The 23670-nt window shown below is 33.9% G+C and overlaps 1 protein-coding gene across 1 annotated transcript in view; it reads left to right on the top strand.

Moving 5' to 3' along the window:
* LOC137929830 (uncharacterized) overlaps positions 1-23670 on the top strand; it is a 52006-nt gene that overhangs the window by 10158 nt on the left and 18178 nt on the right. The window contains exons 2-3 of the mRNA XM_068772943.1: positions 10727-10839; positions 17657-17797. Coding sequence (XP_068629044.1) covers positions 10727-10839; positions 17657-17797 — 254 coding nt within the window. The remainder of the gene's footprint in view (positions 1-10726; positions 10840-17656; positions 17798-23670) is intronic.

Raw genomic sequence — 23670 nt, 5'->3', positions numbered from 1 at the left:
ACTCATTTTGAAATAATTTATTTTCAAGTTAAAATTAACTGTTATTTAGGAAGAATAATAAAAACTTCAAGCTATCATATTATATAATTTAATTATGGGTTCGCAATCATATAAATAATCGTTGTTTTAACCTATAGACGCTCGCTGCATATGCCTCCCCCATAAATATCTATGGTGAGATATACCATAATCGCCATGCTTGGCTGGCGGGTAGGCGATTGCAGTGTGGTATTATGGTATACAGAAGGCGTTGCTGCCCATCGTCACTTCTATATAATTAATTAACAAAGTGTATATTATACACGATTGTATCTCCGGAATCGAACCCGTGATCTATGGTTACAAGTCAGTACTCCACCACTATACTGGTAGTATGACATGTACTGTTTATTTAAAGCAATCTTCGTTATTAAATTGTTACATTGATAACGTTTTAAAAAATATCTTTATGTAAACGCATCTTTGCAATCGTTGACGCCCATCATAACCGCCTGTCCCTTTCACTTACTCAAGTCTAGTTGAAAGAGAAAGATTAACTTATTCAGTGAAAAATGCAACGTATAATTCAGAGAACAAACAACATATATTTTTATTAATTTCCTTAAAAATTTGAGGTTAGTTCAATATCGCATAACATCATTCTTCACATGCTCTATGTTGGACAGGCAAACCATCGATTTTTTTTACTCCAGAGGTCGGCAACGTTTTTAATGTAAAAAGTGAAATACTAAATTAAAAATCCATGGCTGGCGCCAACCATTTTTTGACCTAACAAATATATAAAAATAGTATTGATATTTATAAAACATGCTCATTTAATTACAGAACAAGGTAATTATTAATCTTAAATAAATACAGAAGAATGTTTGCATATTAAAGATGGTGGCAAGTGCAACATATTTTTTATATAAAATTATTTTAAAGGGATATTTGAGTTGCCATATCATCTGCAATTTTTTCATAATCGATCATATACGACGTTTTGAATTTCTTGTCTAAATTAACAATAGTTTAAGGGCGCAATTAAAATTATAGAGGGGCGAGTGGCGACCTCTATTTTACAACATTTCGATTGTCATTTATTTCCCGCCTACCGCCATTTTGTAAAAGCCGTCAATTGCGAAATGGTGTTTGTTACTGTTGCAATAATTTATAGAAATTTATTGTCCGTTCATTATCTGTATTACAATTTAATTCGAAATTCAAACGTGAATTATTACTCCTCTGTGTCATAGATAAAGATTGTTTACCAGCTTAGTTACGTTTAAAGTATATTGACTAAGATAATTATTTTTTTTAACTACATTTTTTAATTTACTAATTATGCCAAACGCCTGAAAAGGCATAACATCCTGAAGCTGAATGAACGGATGTAGCTCTGCACGAAAAGGTAATGGCTTCGCTGGAACCTAACTTGAGTTCATAGAATAAAAGTAAGTTAGTAACAAAATTTACTTAAAGGCTTTATTAGTTATGGATTACTATGTCATACAATTTAACTATAACAATAATTTAAAAAAAAAGTCGCTTAAAATAAAAACTTACTTAACATTATTTTTAATAGTAGTATTTATTATAAATGTTTAAAATTATAAAAGATATATCTGAATAACATGCAAAGCACTTAAAGGATCCTTAAACTTAACTGTTTCCTAAATTCTCTCTCATTATAACATCGATTACAACCAAATTTAACGGGCTATTAAAAATAATAGCCGATTTATTTGTTATTTAATCAATTCTTGCAGCCTATTTTAGCTTTAATCATCGCTTATCATCGGTTTTTAATTAAACATTGAGATCGTCTGCAATGCGATGAGGAATTTTTATTAAGAATTATATTATTTATTCTGTTAAATTAACATTTTAAAACAATTTTAATGTCTGGATCGTATACAGAAAGATCTATATGACATTACATTGTTTTTAATGTATTTCTAAAATATTTTTAAACCGTACTATCACTACTACCTAAATGGCATTTAATGGAATCAGGCGTTATTTTGCGGAAGTCCATCCTAAGTAATAAAAGGACCAATATTTAGCCACTTCCGATTAGTGTCAAACACAGAGTCTCTCTGCGTTTGGCACTAATTGGTGTAACATAACTCCTGAAGATGCCCCATGGAGAGGTGACACACGTGTTGAGTGATTTAACGGTGGTAGATGTGTAATTCCCATTGTTTGCCGCATGCGCGTTTATCAGCAGGCTGGCGGGCAGTGCACTTTGTTGCACGACTACGACTGCATGCGCGGAAGTGGCTAAATATTGGTCCTTTTCTTACTTAAATGGCATTTGTCAGCGACCACAGACTTAAAGTGGCAAGGTGAAAAGTAGCGAAGCTCTAAGGAAGCTTCGAAGGGCGCAAACCTCTTAGATCGCTTCGATGAACTCTTCATGGAGTGACAAGACTCAAGGGCCTCCATGAGGGAATCTCAGGACACTAGGGTGTACGAGAGAGTCGAACCTTGGCTTACTCGGTTGCTATTGTCTGGCTAATATCACTACCACTTCAAAAAGCCTAACACTTGGAGAAGAAGTGACTGAATAAACTCCTGCAACGTTTCTATCTAGAATGATAGGTTGGCACCCCTGTAATATACGATCCGGTATTGTTTCCGACGAAAGCGGTTAATTATTGAACGCGATAATTATTTAAATCTGTTTATCTATTGAAATTTTCGAAATCTTATACAGTATGATTGGTTACAAGTGGTAAAAGCTTTCAAATTTTTACGATATTTCCATGAGGTCTATAAATTAATCATTTTGAAATATGTTACATTATTTTTATTCTACTCTCCCTTCGCCTTGTCCATCAGATTGTCTTAGAAATGGACACGAGTCCACTCAGACAACCCACCTCGGGCCAAACATCCTTTGCTACAGAGCTCCTTTCGTTACATAACTTACATACATATATTAACTTAATCAGATATGGCAACATTTAATAATAAGATTTACTACCGATGTGGCAACACCATGCATCATCAATTTCGACAGCAGCCCATCTGATTAGCATATAATGAACAAGTCCAAGATTCTAATCCGCGTTACGTATGCGACGGGTCTGTTACGGGGAAACAGTTGTTCTGACAGGTTGGTTACATGAACACAATACATATTGTTGGCGAATGATTGCGAAATGTAAAAAGGCGTTGTGTTCTTAATATATGTTAGTGACTTTTTAAATTACCTTTGTCGTTTTAGTCCATAGACACCCACGACTAGGTACCTACTTGCTATCTAAGGGGGGATATACTATAATCGCCACACTTAGCAGGTGGGTTGGCGATAGTATTATAGTATTATGGAATGTAAAGGACGATGTAGCCCATCATCTAGAAACTTATTTATGAGCAGTGGCAATCATATATAAAAATATGTTGTTGTTGTTCCAGTCCATAGGCACTCACGGAAAGGTACCTACTTGCTATCTAAGGGGGGATATACTATAATCGCCACACTTAGCAGGTGGGTTGGCGATAGTATTATAGTATTATGGAATGTAAAGGACGATGTAACCCATCCTCTAGAAACTTGTTTGTGAGCAGTGGCAATCATATATACAAAAAAATGTTGTCGTTGTTCCAGTCCATAGACACCCACGGCAAGGTACCTACTTGCAATCTAAGGGGGGATATACCATAATCGCCACATTTAGCAGGTGGGTTGGCGATAGTATTATAGTATTATGGAATGTAAAGGTCGATGTAGCCCATCCTCTTGAAACTTGTTTGTGAGCAGTGGCAATCATATATAAAAAAATGTCTTCATTTCAGTCGTAGACACCCACGGCAAGGTACCTACTTGCTACTAAGGGGGATATACCATAATCGCCACACTTAGCAGGTGAGTTGGCGATGGTATTATAGTATTATGGAATGTAAAGGACGATGTAGCCCATCCTCTTGAAACTTGTTTGTGAGCAGTGACAATCATATATAAAAAAATGTCGTCATTTCAGTCGTAGACACCCACGGCAAGGTACCTACTTGCTACTAAGGGGGATATACCATAATCGCCACACTTAGCAGGTGAGTTGGCGATGGTATTATAGTATTATGGAATGTAAAGGACGATGTAGCCCATCCTCTTGAAACTTGTTTGTGAGCAGTGACAATCATATATAAAAAAATGTCGTCATTTCAGTCGTAGACACCCACGGCAAGGTACCTACTTGCTACTAAGGGGGATATACCATAATCGCCACACTTAGCAGGTGGGTTGGCGATAGTATTATAGTATTATGGAATGTAAAGGTCGATGTAGCCCATCCTCTTGAAACTTGTTTGTGAGCAGTGGCAATCATATATAAAAAAATGTCGTCATTTCAGTCGTAGACACCCACGGCAAGGTACCTACTTGCTACTAAGGGGGATATACCATAATCGCCACATTTAGCAGGTGGGTTGGCGATAGTATTGTAGTATTATGGAATGTAAAGGACGATGTAGCCCATCTTCTAGAAACTTGTTTGTGAGCAGTGGCAATCATATATAAAAAAAATGTCGTAATTTCAGTCCAAAGACACAAACGTCAAGATACCTACTTGCTATCTAAAGGGGGATATACCATAATCGCCACACTTAGCAGATGGGTTGGCGATAGTATTACAGTATTATGGAATGTAAAGGACGATGTAGCCCATCCTCTAGAAACTTATTTGTGAGCAGTGGCAATCATATATAAAAATATGTTGTTGTTTCAGACCATAGACACCTATAAAAAGCATAGGGCTATTATCTATGGGGGTACGTACCATAATTGCCACTCTTGGCAGTCGGGTTTGTAATCGCAGTGTGATATAATGGTACGCAAAAGATGCTTTACGTCATGTTCTGGAAACTTATTTTTGAGCAATTGCAATCGTATATAATTGTACAAAGTGTGAATTACATAAGATTGTATCCCGAGTCCTCTATCGCTGATCTACCACTGCAAATTACCTTTATTATTTTTCAACTAACATACAATTCATCCTTAGAATCGATAAGAATTACGCAGAGTAGAAAGATAGTAAAAATATACAAGTCATTCTTAGTCATCTGTTACCGATGACTGACGAGATTTAAAAAAAACGACAGCGTCAGTCATCAGTGATTGACATAAATAAAAAAGAAATCATTGTCAGTCATTTCATTCGCCACACATCGGTGACTGGCGTAAATGGTAATTAAACGTTTTTATTTAGTTCGACCCACAAGGAATTTATTTGTTTATTTATTTGGGTCAAAATTAGAAATTGAAATTAAGCACCTTCCCGTTGGCAGATTGATCTGAAATTTGGTACACGCATTTAATTTAGATGACAATACAATATAATAAAATCAATAACATTATAAATCTAAGATGGCCGCCGATACAAAATGGCGGATTACATATTTTTCCTTAACCCCCTCAATATGGGTATCAAATGAAAGGGCTACACTAGTAAAACACGATGATTATGTCAAAATTTAAAATTCAAGATGGACGCCGTTCCAATACGGCGGACTAGGTACATATTTTTCCACAATCACCACAATATGGGTATCAAATAAAACCGTTTAACTTAAAAGTTTTTTACCGATATTTATTTTTGGAAAGTAATTAAAACAATTTACCTGTCTGACAAGACTAGAAGCTAAAATATAATATCAGATCGACGATGCAATGAATTATTAAAATCAGACGAGTGTGTACTAACAAAGACGAGACGATAATGTGCGGTCAAACGAAACAATGAGTCGACAAAAAGTTTGGTAACCGTCGTGCTGCGTCCAATTGTCACCGGGTTATGTTACAAACTTAAGTTACAAACTTTACCGCTGCAACCGGTTCGACAGCTGACGTCCAAATCACAAGCCTTCCTTACTTAGTACACATTTTTTACTTTGGTAGAGATTTCGTCTATACCAGGGGTGATCAACACGCGGCCCGTGCTTACGCGACCCGCTATTTCTAAAATTAAATTTATTTCAACTATTATCTCTGGTAGTACATACTAAACCGAAACAATTAATGAAATATGACCATGGATCAAGACAGGGATGCGCTGTTAGAAAGCTGCATACATGTTGCTACCTATTCAATTCCGGCGTATATTAATCAGCCTGTATAGAAACAACAGTGCCAGATATCTCAATATAAATTTCAAGTTATTTTAGTTTTCTTTTTTTAAAAAGTTATTTAAAAATTGGACATGAAATCTTTACTTTTGCTTTATGTGCGGCCCGCCAAAAAAATTAAAATTTAAATTGGCTCGTTGATTAAAAATGTTGCACACCCCTGATCTATACTTACTGAAGTAAAAATTATTTGAAATATCTCTACAATACAACCTTCTCGGTTATTATTTTAATTACTAATACCTTGAAATATCGAAACCTTATGATTATATACCTCTTGGAGAGGCTTTATTTACGCCGTAGTTGTACAGAACCACTAAACCATGTCATAACACCGTCCTTCCCGAGTTCGAAATCTCTTTAAGCTATCCAATAAATAAACTTGTTAAAATAAATGATAATTTTTTGTGGAGGCTTAGGGGTTAAATACTACCTTATAATAGGTAATTCAAATTCAAATTCTATTACCACATTTCAATTTTAATTAAAATAAATTATACTAATAAATAGATACCTACACTATAAAATTAAATTAATGAAAAAGTAATCTACAATATACATAATAGTAATAAATTGAATAAATAATAATATTAAAAGATGTTTGAAATGCGTATATCTAGATTTGTGGTGGAATGAAGGCCATATATATTTTTATTCCATTTTATTTTATTTATGATAGGTAAGACACAAGATTGAATTTCAAAGCATTTAAGTAGATATGCAATGAAAATGTAACGATTACATATGAACTGTCTGTTAATGGTTGCATATAAATAAATATATAAACACTATTTTGTAGAATGTAGCAAGCTCAATAAGCAAAGTCTGTAACGAAAACTAGTATTCCAAATAAAGTGACTGTCTTAGATAAAAAGCGGTGACAAGTAGAGCGACCGGTACTCAGAAATCATGGTTAGTGGTCTATAAAATAATAATACCAATTTACGTTGTCGATTGCGGCTTTAACATGATTGTTATGTACATGCCTTATATTGAGGACAGGAAATGGAGCTCTTCTTAGTGATTATGTTCGCTCTGATAAACAAAAGTGGCTTTGTACTACAAAATATCCTATAATTTTCTCTCTTAAATTTGTGTCAAATTCTTTACTTTTATACTAGAAAGTGAAAAATAAAAGGAGCGGTTACCTCATGGCGTATGGTCAGCAATTTTAATAAAGTTATATTATATATTTTGTAACACAAAATCATACGCAAAAGAACGACACAACTTGAATAATAATATAAAAATTGATTGAAAATGAGTAGTAAAATCTTTTAAGAAGTGAATGAGTAGCTAATTTTTCAAAAAAGGCTTTAAATTACAGTACAAATTCTGCAGAGACATGTAGTAAACACTAAGTAATTCTAATTTTAATTTTATAGTTTTACAATAAAGGGGTAAACACGCTAGAAAATATATACATAGTTGCAAAAGTAAAGAAAAAGTAATATATGCGGTCTTTTCACACAAGGCAATTACATACATACAACCGTAATATGGAAACAGTAGAAGGATGAATAACGGGTAGTTAACATTTACATATAGACAAAACATACATATATATACATACGTAGGTATATAATATACATTTACTCATATATACTTATAATAAACACAATATGATACGTAATTATAAATAAAAACATCAAATTGACTTAAATCGCACTTGTCACTTGCACTTGAAACAGATTAAAAAATACGTATTAAAATAAAGATAATAAATGGTCTAGTAAATATTTCTTAATCATTTTCTTAAAACTAGATAGCGACAGCACGTCTTATATTAGTGGAAAAGGAAAGTAATGTCGTTTCTATCGACATATTTTACAGAAAAACCGATTGATTAAACCACTCCGGCATTGATTTGTATACTAGATGGCAAAAGGTTGTTGATAACGAAGGTGAATATATTGTTGATTAGAAATAAAAACTTGTTCAAAATGTAGTCGTATGAATTTAACTTAAGAAAGCGACATTACTTTCCGGTCCTCCTAATATAATTATAATAATTAAGGATCCTTCTTACTGTACAAACATTACATTATTTATTAATAACGGAATCATAGATTTTACGATATTAATATTCGCTAAAACTTATAACCAATCACCCTGTATGTTTGACAGTATTGTGTCCCAACATTGTGCATATTACAAAAGTTACCAGCAGGATGCGGACCAGGACCAGGACCTTCAGAAAGAGATAATCGTCTAATTTCGGCTTCGTAGAGCGTTATCTCTGTCGCACGAAACACGACTGACAAAACGCCACATAGGCAGTGTGGGACAGAGATAGTGCTCTACGAAGCCGAAATAAGACGATTGACTCTTTCCAAAAGTCGATGTGCAATATTTATCGCTGGGTACATTTTATTTATACATTTTAGAACACCATAGATATGGTCGTGACTTGACCATAGTCATCACCCACGCAAGCTCTGGCTGGTTTTGAAACAAAGCACTGTAATTATAATTTACGACTAAAGGTCTAAGTTGATTTAGTTTTTTTTGTGACATCTGAAATGGACAAAGATTTAATTATTGGTTTTTTATTTTAAATATCTACTCCATTTTATCATCTGTTTATTGTTATCATTTGAAACAGTACGGTGACACTACTGTGCACATAATTAAATTTCAAAATATATTTATTCGAGTAGTCATTTACATATTCAATTCAAGTCAATCAGGACCCGTCATAGTGGCGGATTTTGGGGGAGACATATGCCTTGCAATGGAAAAAATATGAAATATTCGAGAATATTCCAAGAATCGAAACTGCAATGAACAATCAATGGTTCTTTCCCACTAGGCTATGACTAGACACCAAATAAATAAATTATATTTATTACCAGAAGTTTAATTTAAACATAGGGAAACGTAGCCTGCAATTTGCGTGCAGAGCTAGTAATTTATGGAGTGATTTCGAATGAGTTTCTAAAACAACTCTTCATGTAAAGCGATGTGAAAATAACTGGATCATTTGAACAATTTCCATGTCACTAACAAGTATAAAAACATTGGAACGTATTTTCCAATTTAGGCAAAGAAAAGTTTCTAGTTAGAAATACCTTTATGTTATAATATAACTTAATGTAATAAGTTCGTTATTTCCATAGATCGAATCAAATACAAGAACAAAAAACAAGATATAATATCAAAATAACAATCGTTGTAAATAAATAAATAAAAGTGAAAGTACAAATAAAGATTGTAAATTAAAATTGATAAAAAAAATACATTATATTAGGAAGACCGGAAAGTAATGTCGCTTTCTTAAGTTAAATTTACACGACTACATTTTTAACAAGTTTTTATTTCTAATCAATTATATGTTCACTTTCGTTATCAACAACCTTTTTCCATCTAGTACACAACGACTTCCAAGTACGTAATGAACTACCAAATGACAATCAAATCAAAAAGATGCTGTAATAAAAACCAAATGTTACCAGGAATGTAGATGAAGTAGAAAAAGGTGATGTGTGAAAGAGAAATAAAGAGTGTTAGGAAGGTAATAAGAAGTTATGAAGAAAGAGAGTAGCAAGATTAATAAATATACAAAACTGTAAAAAAATATTTAAATCGAAACTGTAACGTCCCTGCCCACACACAAACGAAAGGCCCTAAAAACAAAGGCTATTATTAAAAAAAACAGTCTGCCGTTAACATTAGTTTTAATCGTGACTTGTATGTACATTGCATCAAACTATACATCATTACCTTCAATTAGATCTCTACAATTAACTATGCTAAGGTTTAGTGAATAATTCACTAAATCGTACTTGATTTTATATGTTATTAGAGTTGATTAATACAAGGTGGACCCAGGCGAGCGAATTTAAATTTTAGACAGTTTTTTTTCACAGCTACATGATTTTGACTAAAATAACAGAACCTGGTTCAATAAACGAATATTTAAATCATAGGAATTCTCGGCTGTGACGTCGTCTGATTATTTTGATTTTATTTAGGCTATATCTGAAATGGTTTACATGTATAAATCCGTGTTGAACTTTATTAAAAGATGTGTTGTGGAGTTTCTTACTGTTTTATCTCCACAACTATAACACTTTGCGATCAATAAAAGTTCCTGTTAAAAGTTCCGATATTGAATAAACTAATTTTATTTTTTTATTTTTTTTGTCATAAAGATGGATATCCTTTATATCTGATATCGCGTCGACTAGACATCTTGTGGTCTCTGAGAAGAGATCTCACGCCACAGATTTTTTCTCTAGATGTACCTTATGAAACGCGTTTATGCGAATAAACTAATAAATAATCAACTATAATATAATAGCAAGTTTTAACAAATTGATGGTGTAGATACAAGAAGTGTGTACGTTTAGATTTGTTGATTGTCACCACAGTGACATTTTTTTTTTTTAATTATCCACGTGAAAACCATATTATTTATATAAATTTACTTTCTTAATTTTTTTATATATGAATGAATAAATTTTCAGTTTGTTATTCCGAATAGAGAGTTTACGAAAGCGTTGAAGTACGAATCGATAAATAATCAGATAAATCACTAAGGGTTAAGATACAAAGGGCCGTATTCAAAATCTTAAATTTTTATTGATAGATGTTCGAATTATTTCCCTTGCAGGTACGGTCGAAGGCGTGCCGCCGTACAGGATGCCACCGGCGCCCGAGGCTGCCCTGCCCGGTGCCCCCGCGCCCCCCGCAGCCGCCCTGCACACGCACTCAGCCAAATTCCCGGTAATTTACCTTCTTATATCTATTTCAGAACAGTTAAGAACGTGTAGCGTTCATTCTTCGTATAGCAGGCCATTATTTGTCCTAACTCATTCTTGTGCATTCGTATTCGAATGCCGATTTGAATTTGAAATGACGCTGCCATTGCGTTCCGATAGAAATGTAAAATGTAAATAGTTTTTGTGTACAATATTATACATCATCTAGATACCACTTTTAACACCACATTCACTTAGCCTTTAAGGAGAAAATACTTAATCATGTGGTAGCTCACCTTCACCTGCTAATCACGTATATTCAATCGTAGATGGAGCAGAAACGACCACGGCTGGTAACTTACCTCCAACAGCTTATTGCGTATATTCCATCGAATTCGATCCTACTTGCCTGGCGTGGCAGTTATTTTGTGTACGTGTGTGTGTGTGTGCGTGATGTGTGCGTGCGTGTGTATGTGTGCGCGCGCGCATTTGTGTGTGTGCGTGCGTGTGTGTGTGTGTGTGTGTGTGTGAGGGTGTCTATGGGCTGAAACGACCATATTTCTAAATGATTACGTTTTTAATAGTAAATATATAACTAACCACTCTTGATGAGAGAAATTTCGAAAAGAATAAATAAATTTCATTATTATTATAATATTACTTCACTTTGTACGAAAAAAGGCATTTGCTGACCCATGAGCCTATATGTATATGTTAAAGGGATGCCAATACCTGAGAGTGAGCGTATATGGTCTGAAACGATGTAATAGCAGACCAAGTCGAGGTCCGACCCTCTCCATCACTCTTCGGAGTGCTAAGCGTGTGTTCAGGGACAGCGAAAGCTTAGCCTTGTACCTTGTCACTCCATAGAGTGCCTGTTTAAGCAGACAAAAAAAATTCGGTAGCATTATGCAAACAATTAACAATATGTTGCAGTTTGCAAGCAAGCGAAATAATAAATATATGTATATACATGTAAAACCTTTAAAGGGTGAATGTATAGTTCATTTGCACTTAATAAATGTCCCAAAAGAAATTTTCAAAAATAACAAAAAAATTAATACGCAGAAACCGTATTTTTAAAATTCGAATAAATACTTTTTAAAATTATTTTTTTGTTTAATATCTGTCGGTACAGACTTTTTACTGGTAGAAGTTTTTGGCCAGTTACATTTCAATGTAAAAATAAGTTAATCTAGCATATTTCAAAATGATTTAAAACTTTTACAACGATGACCAATTACTCTGTATATTGATGGACAATCTGTCCTCTCGTTCGTCACAAACATGTTCTATGTACTTGAAGTGATTTTTTTCTTTATTTTTATAAACAGAGTATACCTTCCGTCACGCAGGTCCGCAGCTCGGGGACAATCTAGAATCTAGACAAACTAGTTCTCAAGGTCGTTGACACCGTCTTATTCACATGCCATCTGGTCGTTAACAAGGCTAAGATTATATCAGTGACGGGCAACCATTGAAAGTGTTTTGTTATTTTTTTTTTATTTCGCTCGCGTCCAACGTCGGTGTCCGATTGCTGGAATGTATACGACACGTATACAATTACAATACAATTTTATTGCTTCATTATAAAACGTATATATAAATGAAATACAAAAATAAACATACATTCTATTGATATACAGGATGGTTGATTATAGGTGTTAAACCACAGTCTTTATATGTCACCTATGTACCGACTTTACTCACTTCTTCATTATAAAACGTATATATAACTGAAATACAAAAATAAACGTACATTCTATTGATATACAGGATGGTTGATTATAGGTGTTAAACCACAGCCTTTATATGTCACCTATGTACCGACTTTACTCACTTCTTCATTATAAAACGTATATATAACTGAAATACAAAAATAAACATACATTCTATTGACATACAGGATGGTTGATTATAGGTGTTAAATCACAGCCTTTATATGTCACCTATGTACCGACTTTACTCACTTCTTCATTATAAAACGTATATATAAATGAAATACAAAAATAAACATACATTCTATTGATATACAGGATGGTTGATTATAGGTGTTAAATCACAGTCTTTATATGTCACCTATGTACCGACTTTACTCACTTCTTCACAATACAAACTATTCTTCTCCGGAACATGCTCCTTCTCGATATGAAGATGATTAGGAATGTCGCTTGACTAGCAGAGGAAATCATTACGATAATTCGTTTTTATTATTTATTATCTTTATATATGTAATAGTATATTTACATTAAATTATACTAGTAATCATTGGTATATTTGTATAAGGTGTCATTATAATCTCTCTCAATTTAATTTAACATTTTTATTTTATTTTTTTGTCTTTTATGATATTAACTTTTTTTGCCTACCTTTATTAATTTACCTCTGTACTGGCTGACAGTTAATTGATAGAGAATAATAAATTAATAAATAAATAAGTTTTTTTAAGTGTATAAAATTGTGTTAGGATAGTGTAAGGTGCTGTAAGGCTTTCCATTCGAGTATCAAAAGCTAGTACATAGTAAAGTAATAAGAATATAGAAAATTTTACGTAGCAAAAAAAATTGAATATAGAAATAGTTTAGAATCTAATGAAATGTAAATAAGACCCAAAACCGGACGATCGGACATTTAAATAGGAAGTAAAGACAAAGTACAGACTCTGTGTTTGGCACTAATCGGTGTAACATAACTCTTGAAAATGCCCCGTGGAGGGATGAAACACGTGTTGAGTGATTTAACTGTGGTAGTTGCGTTATTAGTATTGTTTGCCGCATGCGCATTTATCAGCGGGCTGGCGGACGGTGCACTTTGTTGCACGACTATCACTGCATGTGCCGAAGTTGGTAAATATTGGTCCTTTTCTTACTTATTACCTTATATAAACAAGACCCTTCGAATAGACGGTAAAGGTTAAAGGTGGCAAAAAAGTATAGCCATAGGCAAGTTAGTGGCAATAGGCAAGCCACATCGCACGAACAGATACCCACTGAGGAGTTCAGGTTCTGGAATGAAGACGACGGAACAGCAAACGCAGCGCAGGACGTCCACTGATAAGATACAGCTGGTCTCCACATGCCACGTCTGAAATGATAATGATGATTGATACAGAATAAAAATAAATACTATAACGGAATTCAGTAACAAATTAAAAAAGCGATGTACGCAAGCTTAGCATAGTATATAATGAAAAGCTAGTTACTTATTCTAGGCTTTAAAACATCACTAGCTGATCCCGCAAACGTCATTTTGCAAAAAAAATAATGTTTTTAATTTACAAATAAAAAATAAGGGTTGATCGTAGAGAGGTGAAAATTTAGGGTTGTATGTATTTTTGTAAGCTGTGTCATAAAAAAATAAAAACAAAAAATTTAAGAAAAAATTTAGGGTGAACAACCCTTGTCACTTAGGGGTATGGAAAATAGATAATAGCCGATTCTCAGACCTATTGAATACGCATATAAAATTTGGTAAAAATCGGTCGAGCCGTTTTGGAGGAGTACGGTAACTAACATTGACATGGAAATTTTATATATTAGATTTAACTAACTCTACATAAATAAGACTCTCTCATACAAAAGACGTAAATTTTAAAAAAAAAACCTTTTATTGTTGTCAGATTTTTTATGTCATAAGAAAGAAATGTAATACAGTAACTTATATAAGTACTAATAACTTTATTAAGGATATTGCAAAAGTAACAGAAAATACCCGTGCGAATTTAATGTGCTCTCCTTGAAATCATAAATCATTTTAAACAACCTTAGCTTTTAAATATATATATATATATATATATATATATATATATATGTGATTCTAATTAACATAAAATTGGGTCCTTCTGGCGTTTTCTCACAAAGTACACCAAACTTTATGTGATCTTATATTACAGTTACCATTGTTGTCGTTTCAGACAGTAGACGACCACAAGGTATAAGTCTACCCCAAAGATATCTATAGGTAGATATACCATAACATTGTACCAGGTCATTGTAGTGTGGTATTATGGTACGCAGAGGACGCTGCTATCCATCCTCTGGGATTTTTGTGAACAGTGGTAATCCTATATAATTAATGCATTATTTTGAATTATATAAGATTGTATTCCGTTAATCGAACCCGCGATATACAGGGCTGTTACTGCCCGTGATACTTCAACCATATCACATGGTTTTTATATATTGTCGTGAAATCAGTGCCTCAAATTACGTCAATGCCATAAATATATTAGGTGCAATATAGGAGCTGTCCATCCTCTGGAATTTTTGTGACAAGTGGGATCATTTCATCTTTTATTCCTATGTCCCCAAGATGGGGCAGAGGGCGTCCACAGTACGTCGCCATCTCGAGCGATCTTGAGCCTCGCGCTTTACTTCGCTCCACGTCATTCCAACTGCCTTCACTTCTGCAGTGATCGTCCGCTGCCAGGTTTGCTTAGAGCGGTCACGTCTTCGCTTTGATTGAAGATTCCATTCTTGAGCTTGCCTCGATATGTGATCAGGGTCCCTTCGGAGCGTGTGGCCTATCCAGTTCCACTTTCGGCGTTTGATCTACTGGTCGATCGGCATCTCACCGCAACGTGTGAAATGCAATTTCATATAATAATTCAAAAAAGTGTGGATTATGTAATAATCAAAAAATGTTATATACATATTAGGCCGTGTAGTATGACAGAGAAAACATTACAAGGCAAATACAAAATTAATTCCAAATTTAAAATATGCGTTCAGTGTATTTAGTAAAAATGATATTCATAATTCGTACGCAATGTTAATGGAACTAAATCGTTAATGGCGACGAATTATCATACAAATGTCGAAAAAAAACTGCAGTAGTGTTTTATAAAAAGTGATGATGCTTTACCGACACAGTTTCGGAGTCTCTTTTCATATTATTTATATAAAGATAAATATAAAATTAGTTTATTCAACGTTGTAACTTTTAACAGAACTGCTGTTGATCGACAACCCATTAGTTAAGTGGGTCTTGGCCTCCGAAGCGAGGGACTTCCACTTTCTTCTATCTTCCGCCATCGTCTGCCATTGGTTGACATTCAATTCGCGCAAGTCTGCCTCGACGCGATCGATCCAGCGATACCTGGGTCTACCCACTGGTCTTCGACCCCTCGGTTTTTCCAGGTACACTACCTTCACGCTCCGATCCGATCCCATTCGCTCCAAGTGACCAAGCCAGCGGATTCGTTGAGCTTTATATTCGCCAATGATATTTGGATGTGATACTAAAGTCTCTATTTCGGCATTCTTTCGGAGCCTCCCAAGATCCGTCTTGATTTCTCGCTGGTCCCAAGATCTTCCGCATGATTTTGCGTTCCGTCACTAGCAGTTTTTGTTCTTCTTTCAAAGTTAGCGTCCAAGCTTCACAGCCATACATCAATATTGGTGGTATGACGGTTTTGTAAATACGGACTTTTGTACTTCTGCTTAGGAACCTAGACACTAGAACCTTGTTGAAGGTTTGTAACTTATAGAAGTTACAAATTTTATTTTTGACTCTACTCTGCTTCGGAAGGTGTTACAGTTGTGTAGAAAAAACAAGAAGAATCTCCACAACAACACATCTTTTAATAAAGTTGTACAAATAATCAGACGTCACGAGGATTCTGTTCATTTAAATATTTGTTAATTGAATAATAAGCCTTTCCGTCAATTTATTTTTAATTTGCGTTTTTAATTTCGTTAATGATAGTATGTTAATGATTTGCGGCATTTTATTTAAAAATCTGATTCCGTTTTTAATGCAAGATTTGTGTGTATGTGTGAGCGAAAGTAAAAAAATACAAATGAATGGAAGATATCAAGAAGGATGAGAGAGAAGAATTACAATAAAAATATTCAGTGAAAAATTATTAATTGTATATATAATCCCTGCTTCACCATACTAGTAAAGTTCCTAAAAACAGGAAATCTTAGGACGGTGACGTTAAACTCTAAAAAAAACTTACAATTTTTTACTTTAGGTGTGTATGAAAATCAATGTTAACTAGTGCATTTCTATAAACACAAATACTTAAATTATTATTTACCTCGCGAAACTTGATATTTTTTCTCTGATATAATCTTTCCTATTTCCGGAGATATTTCTTAAGCTTCTCTTCAGCGGGCCGGGAGTTTAACACCCCTGTCTTAGAACAGAATCGTCTATTCAAGCGACAACTCAATGAAGTCTTCATATAAACGTTGTTGAAATGGCCTTGTAAAATGACGAAATATTTAAAATAGACTGAATGAAATGAGTTATCGATAGAACCGCCCGTGCGTTCGGATTTCTTCAGAACGTATTACATTATATAGAGTGTCTCAAAACAGTGATAATCTAAAACGTTGCATTGGAAGTGTGTTTAAATTACCGAAATTAAGGTTATATTTTAGAAAAGGACCAATATTTAGCAATTTTCCGCACATGCAATGGTAGTCTTACAACAAAGTGCACCGCCTGCCAGCCTGCTGATAAATGCGCATGCGGCAAACAATGCATAGTCTGTCACACTAACCGGTGTAACATAACTCTTGAAGATGCCTCGGGGAGGGGTGAAATACGTGTTTAGTGATTTAACGTTTTTTTAACGGTGACAGTTGTGTAATTTGCATTGTTTGCCGCATGCACATTTACCAGCGGGCTGGCGGGTGGTGCATGGTGCTTTTTTGCACGACTACCACTGCATGTGCGGCAGTGGCTAAATGTTGGTCCTTTTCTTACTTAGGATGGACTTCCGCAAAATAACGCCTGATTCTATTAAATATTTAGAGGTTATATTTATTACTGTAGTACTAGCAATTGTGTGTGTGAATGAGAAAGTAGAATAAACAATCTAACATTTGCAGATTGAACGGGAAGTGATACTATCATCTGGAGAGAAGAATTCAAAGGTGCCTATCATGCAAGAGGCGAGGAAAAGGGGGAGACTTGGAGCAGTTGCTCCAGATACTCCGCCAAAGACACTCTCCGCGTGGACACATGCTGAGGTATGTTTAAAAATATTTTTTTTATATTAGTAAAGTAATTTGTTAGTATTTCTTAAATTACCTAAATCTGTCGCGATGCAGGGGTAAGATGAAAGTAACCTTTTTTTTTGTTTTGGTGGGGGAAATCTTCCGGTATTCAAGATGCCCTGCCTCTAGGGGAGGACAGGGGTATGTGGGATTCCTACCCACTAACCCCCCTCCCTCGCTGGTCGCCCTCTGCGCTAAACGGGTGACCGCGGTATCTTCCGGTCAGGGATCGCCACGCGGTCTTCCCTCGCGCCGTGCTATTTTTCGATAGCCCGTCTCGGGGTATGCGTGGATACTCTACCCCAGAAACTCTCGTGGTGCTATTACGGTAGTTCGAGCCCACGTCGAACCATCGTCCGCCTCAGAGTCGCCAAAGCTAGTGGGAGTTTAGGGCCCCCATCCTAAACTCCCGCGAAAGGTGAAAGTAACCTAACCTAACCTAACCTGTGGAGAATTCTTTGCACCGCATTGGTGTTCATTTTTACCGCCCAGACTTTTCACGCCATTAGAACACAAGGATAAGTCTATATCCTTAAGAAAAATTATCCTTACCGTCTAACTTTCACAGACTAAGTTTTTGCAGTACCTAAGTTTTTAAACTTGCAAACAAAAAAATCTGACAGGTTTTCTTCTGTGATAGTTTTCTTAATATCTTTAATACAGTAAATGTAGCAATATATTTCTAAAATTTATTATTTAAAATCATAAATATTAACACATGGATTTTTTGACAATTTTTTTTTCTAATATATATTATAGATCGTTTAGATCGAAGTATTTATAATTCGACCTATTTATTCTATCCGTATTATATTATACGGAGGTAATGTTTTAAGTGCATAAATAATAAAAGAGGTTATTTAAATAAATTTTTATTTATATGAGATCTATAAGATTTTTAAGTTGTTCATCCATTTTTCATTCTATGCGTGTTTTAATTTAATACTAACAAAGTTTGATGGTTTAATAATGTTAGGTCGTCGTTAAAAACAAACAAGACACCCATGATTTAAAAAAAACCGCTATAATTAGTTAACTTCAACTTAGTTTTAAAAAGTTTACGATTTAAGTTAGTAAACAGATTAAGAGACTGAAGAACATGCAAACACAAAAGCAAAAAAATATTTCGGAAATATTAAACGTAAATATAAAAACAAAGGTTTAGTTCCTGACGATAAATATGGTAAATCGACCTTTGGAAAGTGACAATCGGCTAATTTCGGCTTCGTAGAGCACTATCTCTGTCACACACTACCTATGTGACGTTTTGTCAGTCGTTGTATTCCGTGCTACAGAAATAACGCTCTACGAAGCCGAAATTAGCCGATTGTCTCTCTCCAAAGGTCGATGTGCAATATTAATCGCCGAGTACTGTACGTACGCCTATATCTGTGAAAAATAGATTATAATAATTAAAAAATGTTGATAAATACGAAAAGTAGAGCTTCGCGTTTTATTTACCTTAAAAATATGTAACTAAAGATAAAACCAGTCTATTAACGTGTTATTAATTAAGTGAAATGCAATCTTACAGTGTAATTATTACACATCGACCTTGAAATATTCTAAATAAGCCTATATAAGCCTCGTTGAGAATAAAACGTGTGAAAGTACTTAAGGTTCAATCACTCAAAGCCTTCCGTACCACGAACGCCTCATGTATAATCTAGAGTCCCCATTAATTCATATCAATGCGAAGCCTAACTGACGCTTCTTGGAAATCCCTGACAGCACTTAATAGCATTTTCCTCAAGCATCAATTTCAATCAATGATAAAAATCATTTTGTAAACAGTATTAATACGCCTTTATTGTTGTTTAGGTAAATGCTTACGTTTGAAATAATCTATTGTGTATCTGTGCAAAATTTATATAAAACAGAAGAATAGTTTACCGCGATTTATAAACAAACAATCTTTGGATTGAATAAATACATTTAAAAAACTTAAGTTAAACGGTTTTTTGATATCCATATTGTGGTGGTTGTGGGAAAATTTGTACCTAGTCCGCCATATTGGAACGACGTCCATCTTGAATTTTAAATTTTGACATAATCATCTTGTTTCACTAGTGTAGCCCTTTTATTTAATACCCATATTGAGGGGGTTATAGAAAAATATGTAATCCGCCATTTTGTTTCGGCGGCCATCTTAGATTTATAATGTTATTGATTTTATTATATTGTATTGTCGTCTAAATTAAATGTGTGTACCAAATATCAGATCAATATGGCTACGGGAAGGTGCTTAAATTTCAATTTCTAATTTTGACCCAAATAAATGAACAAATAAATTCCGTACGGGTCGAACTAAATAAAACCGTTTAATAAAAAAGTTATGATATATAACAGAAGAGTGTCGATTGATGTGACAGAATGTAAATTAAATAATGTGTAGCGTTCATTTATAAACGCAATGTGTTACTGGCCAGTATCGCCACAAGACTTTTTTCTTAAATAATTCGAGCGCATTCGAATTTCAAAATTCGAACATGGATTTGAATTTGAACGCCGCTAGTGATGCTACCATCATTTACATTTGGGCTAGCTTTTAGGAGCAGATACGTGCACGGAAGGCAGTTTCCAACCACAGAATGAACGCGTATAAAGAATAAAGATGGATGCTAAGGCCGATAGGTTCTTGAGTTGTTACCAAGAGTCGGTAGACGCGGCGTGAGCTGGTCCCAACTAGCTGGACCGACGACATAAGTCCTGGGCAGTCCCTGGATGCGGACAGTGCAAGACGAAATATCGTGACAATCTATGAGGGAGACCGATACCTTACGTTGAGCGTCTATCGATTGACATAATAATCATCAATACAAATATATAAAATTAAAGTGTCTGTTTGTAATTTTTTTTATTAAAATCAATGCTCCACAGATATCATCGTCCGTGCCTTTGTTTTATATTTACGTTAATTATTCCCGTTATTTTTGCCCACGTTTTTGCATTACAGTATTTGAGTAAAAAAAATAAGTATCTTATTCTACATTAATGATGCCCTAGCAATATCTGTTTTATAATATTATAATAACCGTTTTTTTACTACATACTTATGAATATATATATATATATATATATATATATATAAATATATATATATATATATATATATATATATATATATATATATAGAGAGAGAGAGAGAGAGAGCGACAAAACTACACCAGAAACAATACAATTTTTTTTTCTTGTAACTTCAAGAGACAGTCTCCTAAATTACAAAGAAATACAAATTTTCATATATATTATATTAATTTTTTTTCCGTATGTCGGTCTGTTTGTTCCTGCTAATCTCTGAAATGGCACGACCAATTTTGACAGGACTTATATTGGCAAGTACCTCATGTAATAAAGGGGGTAACTAAACATTAATTTTAGAAAATATCTCTTATTGAAAAAATATATTTTTTGTTAAATTCCACGCGCCACGCATGTAGTGTTATTGACAGTAAATGTTATATATATGAATGTAAATAGATGTATACATACTTTTATATAATAATCTATGTAAGTAGTCATGTTATTGAATGAACAAGAAACTAAATCAACTTACATTACGAACCTACTACCGCGTAAAATGAAATTAGTTACGAAGTGTTTCCATTGCTACAACTTAACAGGCGAGGTGGTTGTCCAGGCGCGACCGTTGGGTCGTAACCTCTTTAGTACAGTCGCGCACAAATGTCTAACAATATTAATACAAATAAGAAAAGTACCAATATTTAGCCACTTCCGCACATGCAGTGGTAGTCGTGTAACAAAGTCCCACCTGCTCTCTGTATTTAGCACTAATCGGTGTAATATAACTCCTGAAGATGCCCCGTGGAGGGATGAAACACGTCTTAAGTGATTTTACGGTGGTAGTTGTGTAATTCCCATTGTTTGCCGCATGCGCATGTATCATCGGGCTGGCGGGCGGTGACCTTTGTTGCACGACTACCACTGCATGTGCGGAAGTGGCTAAATATTGGTCCTTTTCTTATTTAGGATGGACTTCCGCAAGGTAACGTCTGATTCCATTAAATATTTAGAATTTTCTATTAAATTGTAATCCTCTGACATTCTTCTATGTGGTAAAGGATCGTTTATGGATTATTAATATTTATTAAACATTTAATGAATTAAAAAAATGATCACTGGGAAATATGTGTCATTTTTTTTTACAATGCGAACACGACTGGCCAGTGATTTCTGACAGTACAGTCTCTCGATACAGGAACGACCATAAAATACATGTTAAACATTTAAAGCATAGATCAAATAATATTAAAATAATAAACTTTAAATGTCGCTTTTTTATTCATAGAACATAACTTTTTGTGTTGTATTTAATAGCACGATTTTAATAATAAAAGAATTTATATACATTAAAAAACAAATTGTCTCCAAATATTTATCGTGATTTAAAAGTGCAAATAGCTTGACTGCTCAGCATCTTTTGCAAGAATGCACTAAAACTGCGAAACATATTTTGACTTGACTTCAAATAAAACACTTATTTATACTTATATCAAATAATTTTAATAATTAATTTCGTACGTTTTTCCCTTATAATAGTTTTAATTTTTATTGTGGTAAAAAAAAAAACAAAATAAGTTATGGGTGTAGCATTGGGGGGAGTGCATGTCTAGAAGAAACAACACTGAAATTCAAGCGCAAAAGCGCTCCGTCGCGGTTTTAGAGATAAAATGACGCAGCGCTTTTGCGCCGCATGGCTGCCAAACGGTTAAAACTAAATAAACCGTAATATTATACTTTTAAGTAGTTCAATACATGCAATAACAAATAAAGTTTTATTTAATTTATACTAAATAAATTATAGTTAAAAATTTAATCTATTTAGTCTAGGATTTTTAAAAACAAAGATTATTTCATTGTTTTTTTTTTAGTTAGTAATAAAGACAGACTAAAGAATGTATCTGGCAAATATATAATAGTGTCTGGCTTCCAAAATTATATTTGTCCAAATTTTTATTATTAAACATATAATAATCCAGCTATAGATAATTTATTACAATAAATAAACATTATTAATATACACAGCTACTCTACCGTCCGTTTTTATATTTATAAACTGTCATATATTGAGTCGTTAGCATAAATTTGTGTTTATCATCTGTGGCAGGTTTGATTTATGTTAAACCACTTTAAAAGTGGACCCATTAAAAATATAATGCGGTGATACCGTGGTAATATGGTTTGCAATACAGGTCTGAAATCCGCGTACAGTGGTGCATTCCAGTTCATCATCAAATAACAATTTATATGATTAAAATGTGTAATAAATTCAATTGAGAAGTCAAAGAACAAAACATGATAATTACATAAATAACTCTAAAAGATTATTATATACGTATTTTAAATTATAACTTTTATTTCGAACTGCACATCGATTATATCAAAAATTGAAAAAACATATTTCGATCAGATCTGTTCAAAATAAATTAATATTTATATGTGTCACGTTCATTATATCGATCATATTTTGAAAGAGTTTCATTTTGATTTTTTTTAAATAATATTTTTTAAACATGGAAACATTATGATTTGCGTCAAACTTTCAACTTTAAAGACATTTACCGCATGAATAGACATGATTTGAAACTTACCTGAATAACTTACAACATAAGTTATTCTGGTAAGACTCCTTTTTATGTTACGGGGAGAAGGGAGTCATCAATGTAGACACAAGAAACCCAGCACTCTAAGGGAAGAATAAAGCTATAAGATGTTCTACTCACTAGAAATCCCTAGATGGTCGCGGTAACTTTGAAGGCAGCGCCGGATATCCTACAGAACTTGCAACTGCCCTTCAATACTATGCCAAGACACATCCCGAGGAT

This window comes from Battus philenor, unplaced genomic scaffold (assembly GCF_028537555.1).
Source record: "Battus philenor isolate CCGP_79_NKW_IND1 unplaced genomic scaffold, ilBatPhil1.0.hap1 SCAF_11, whole genome shotgun sequence".
Taxonomy (NCBI): Eukaryota; Metazoa; Arthropoda; class Insecta; order Lepidoptera; family Papilionidae; genus Battus; species Battus philenor.
This window is presented reverse-complemented; position numbering and strand designations above follow the sequence as displayed.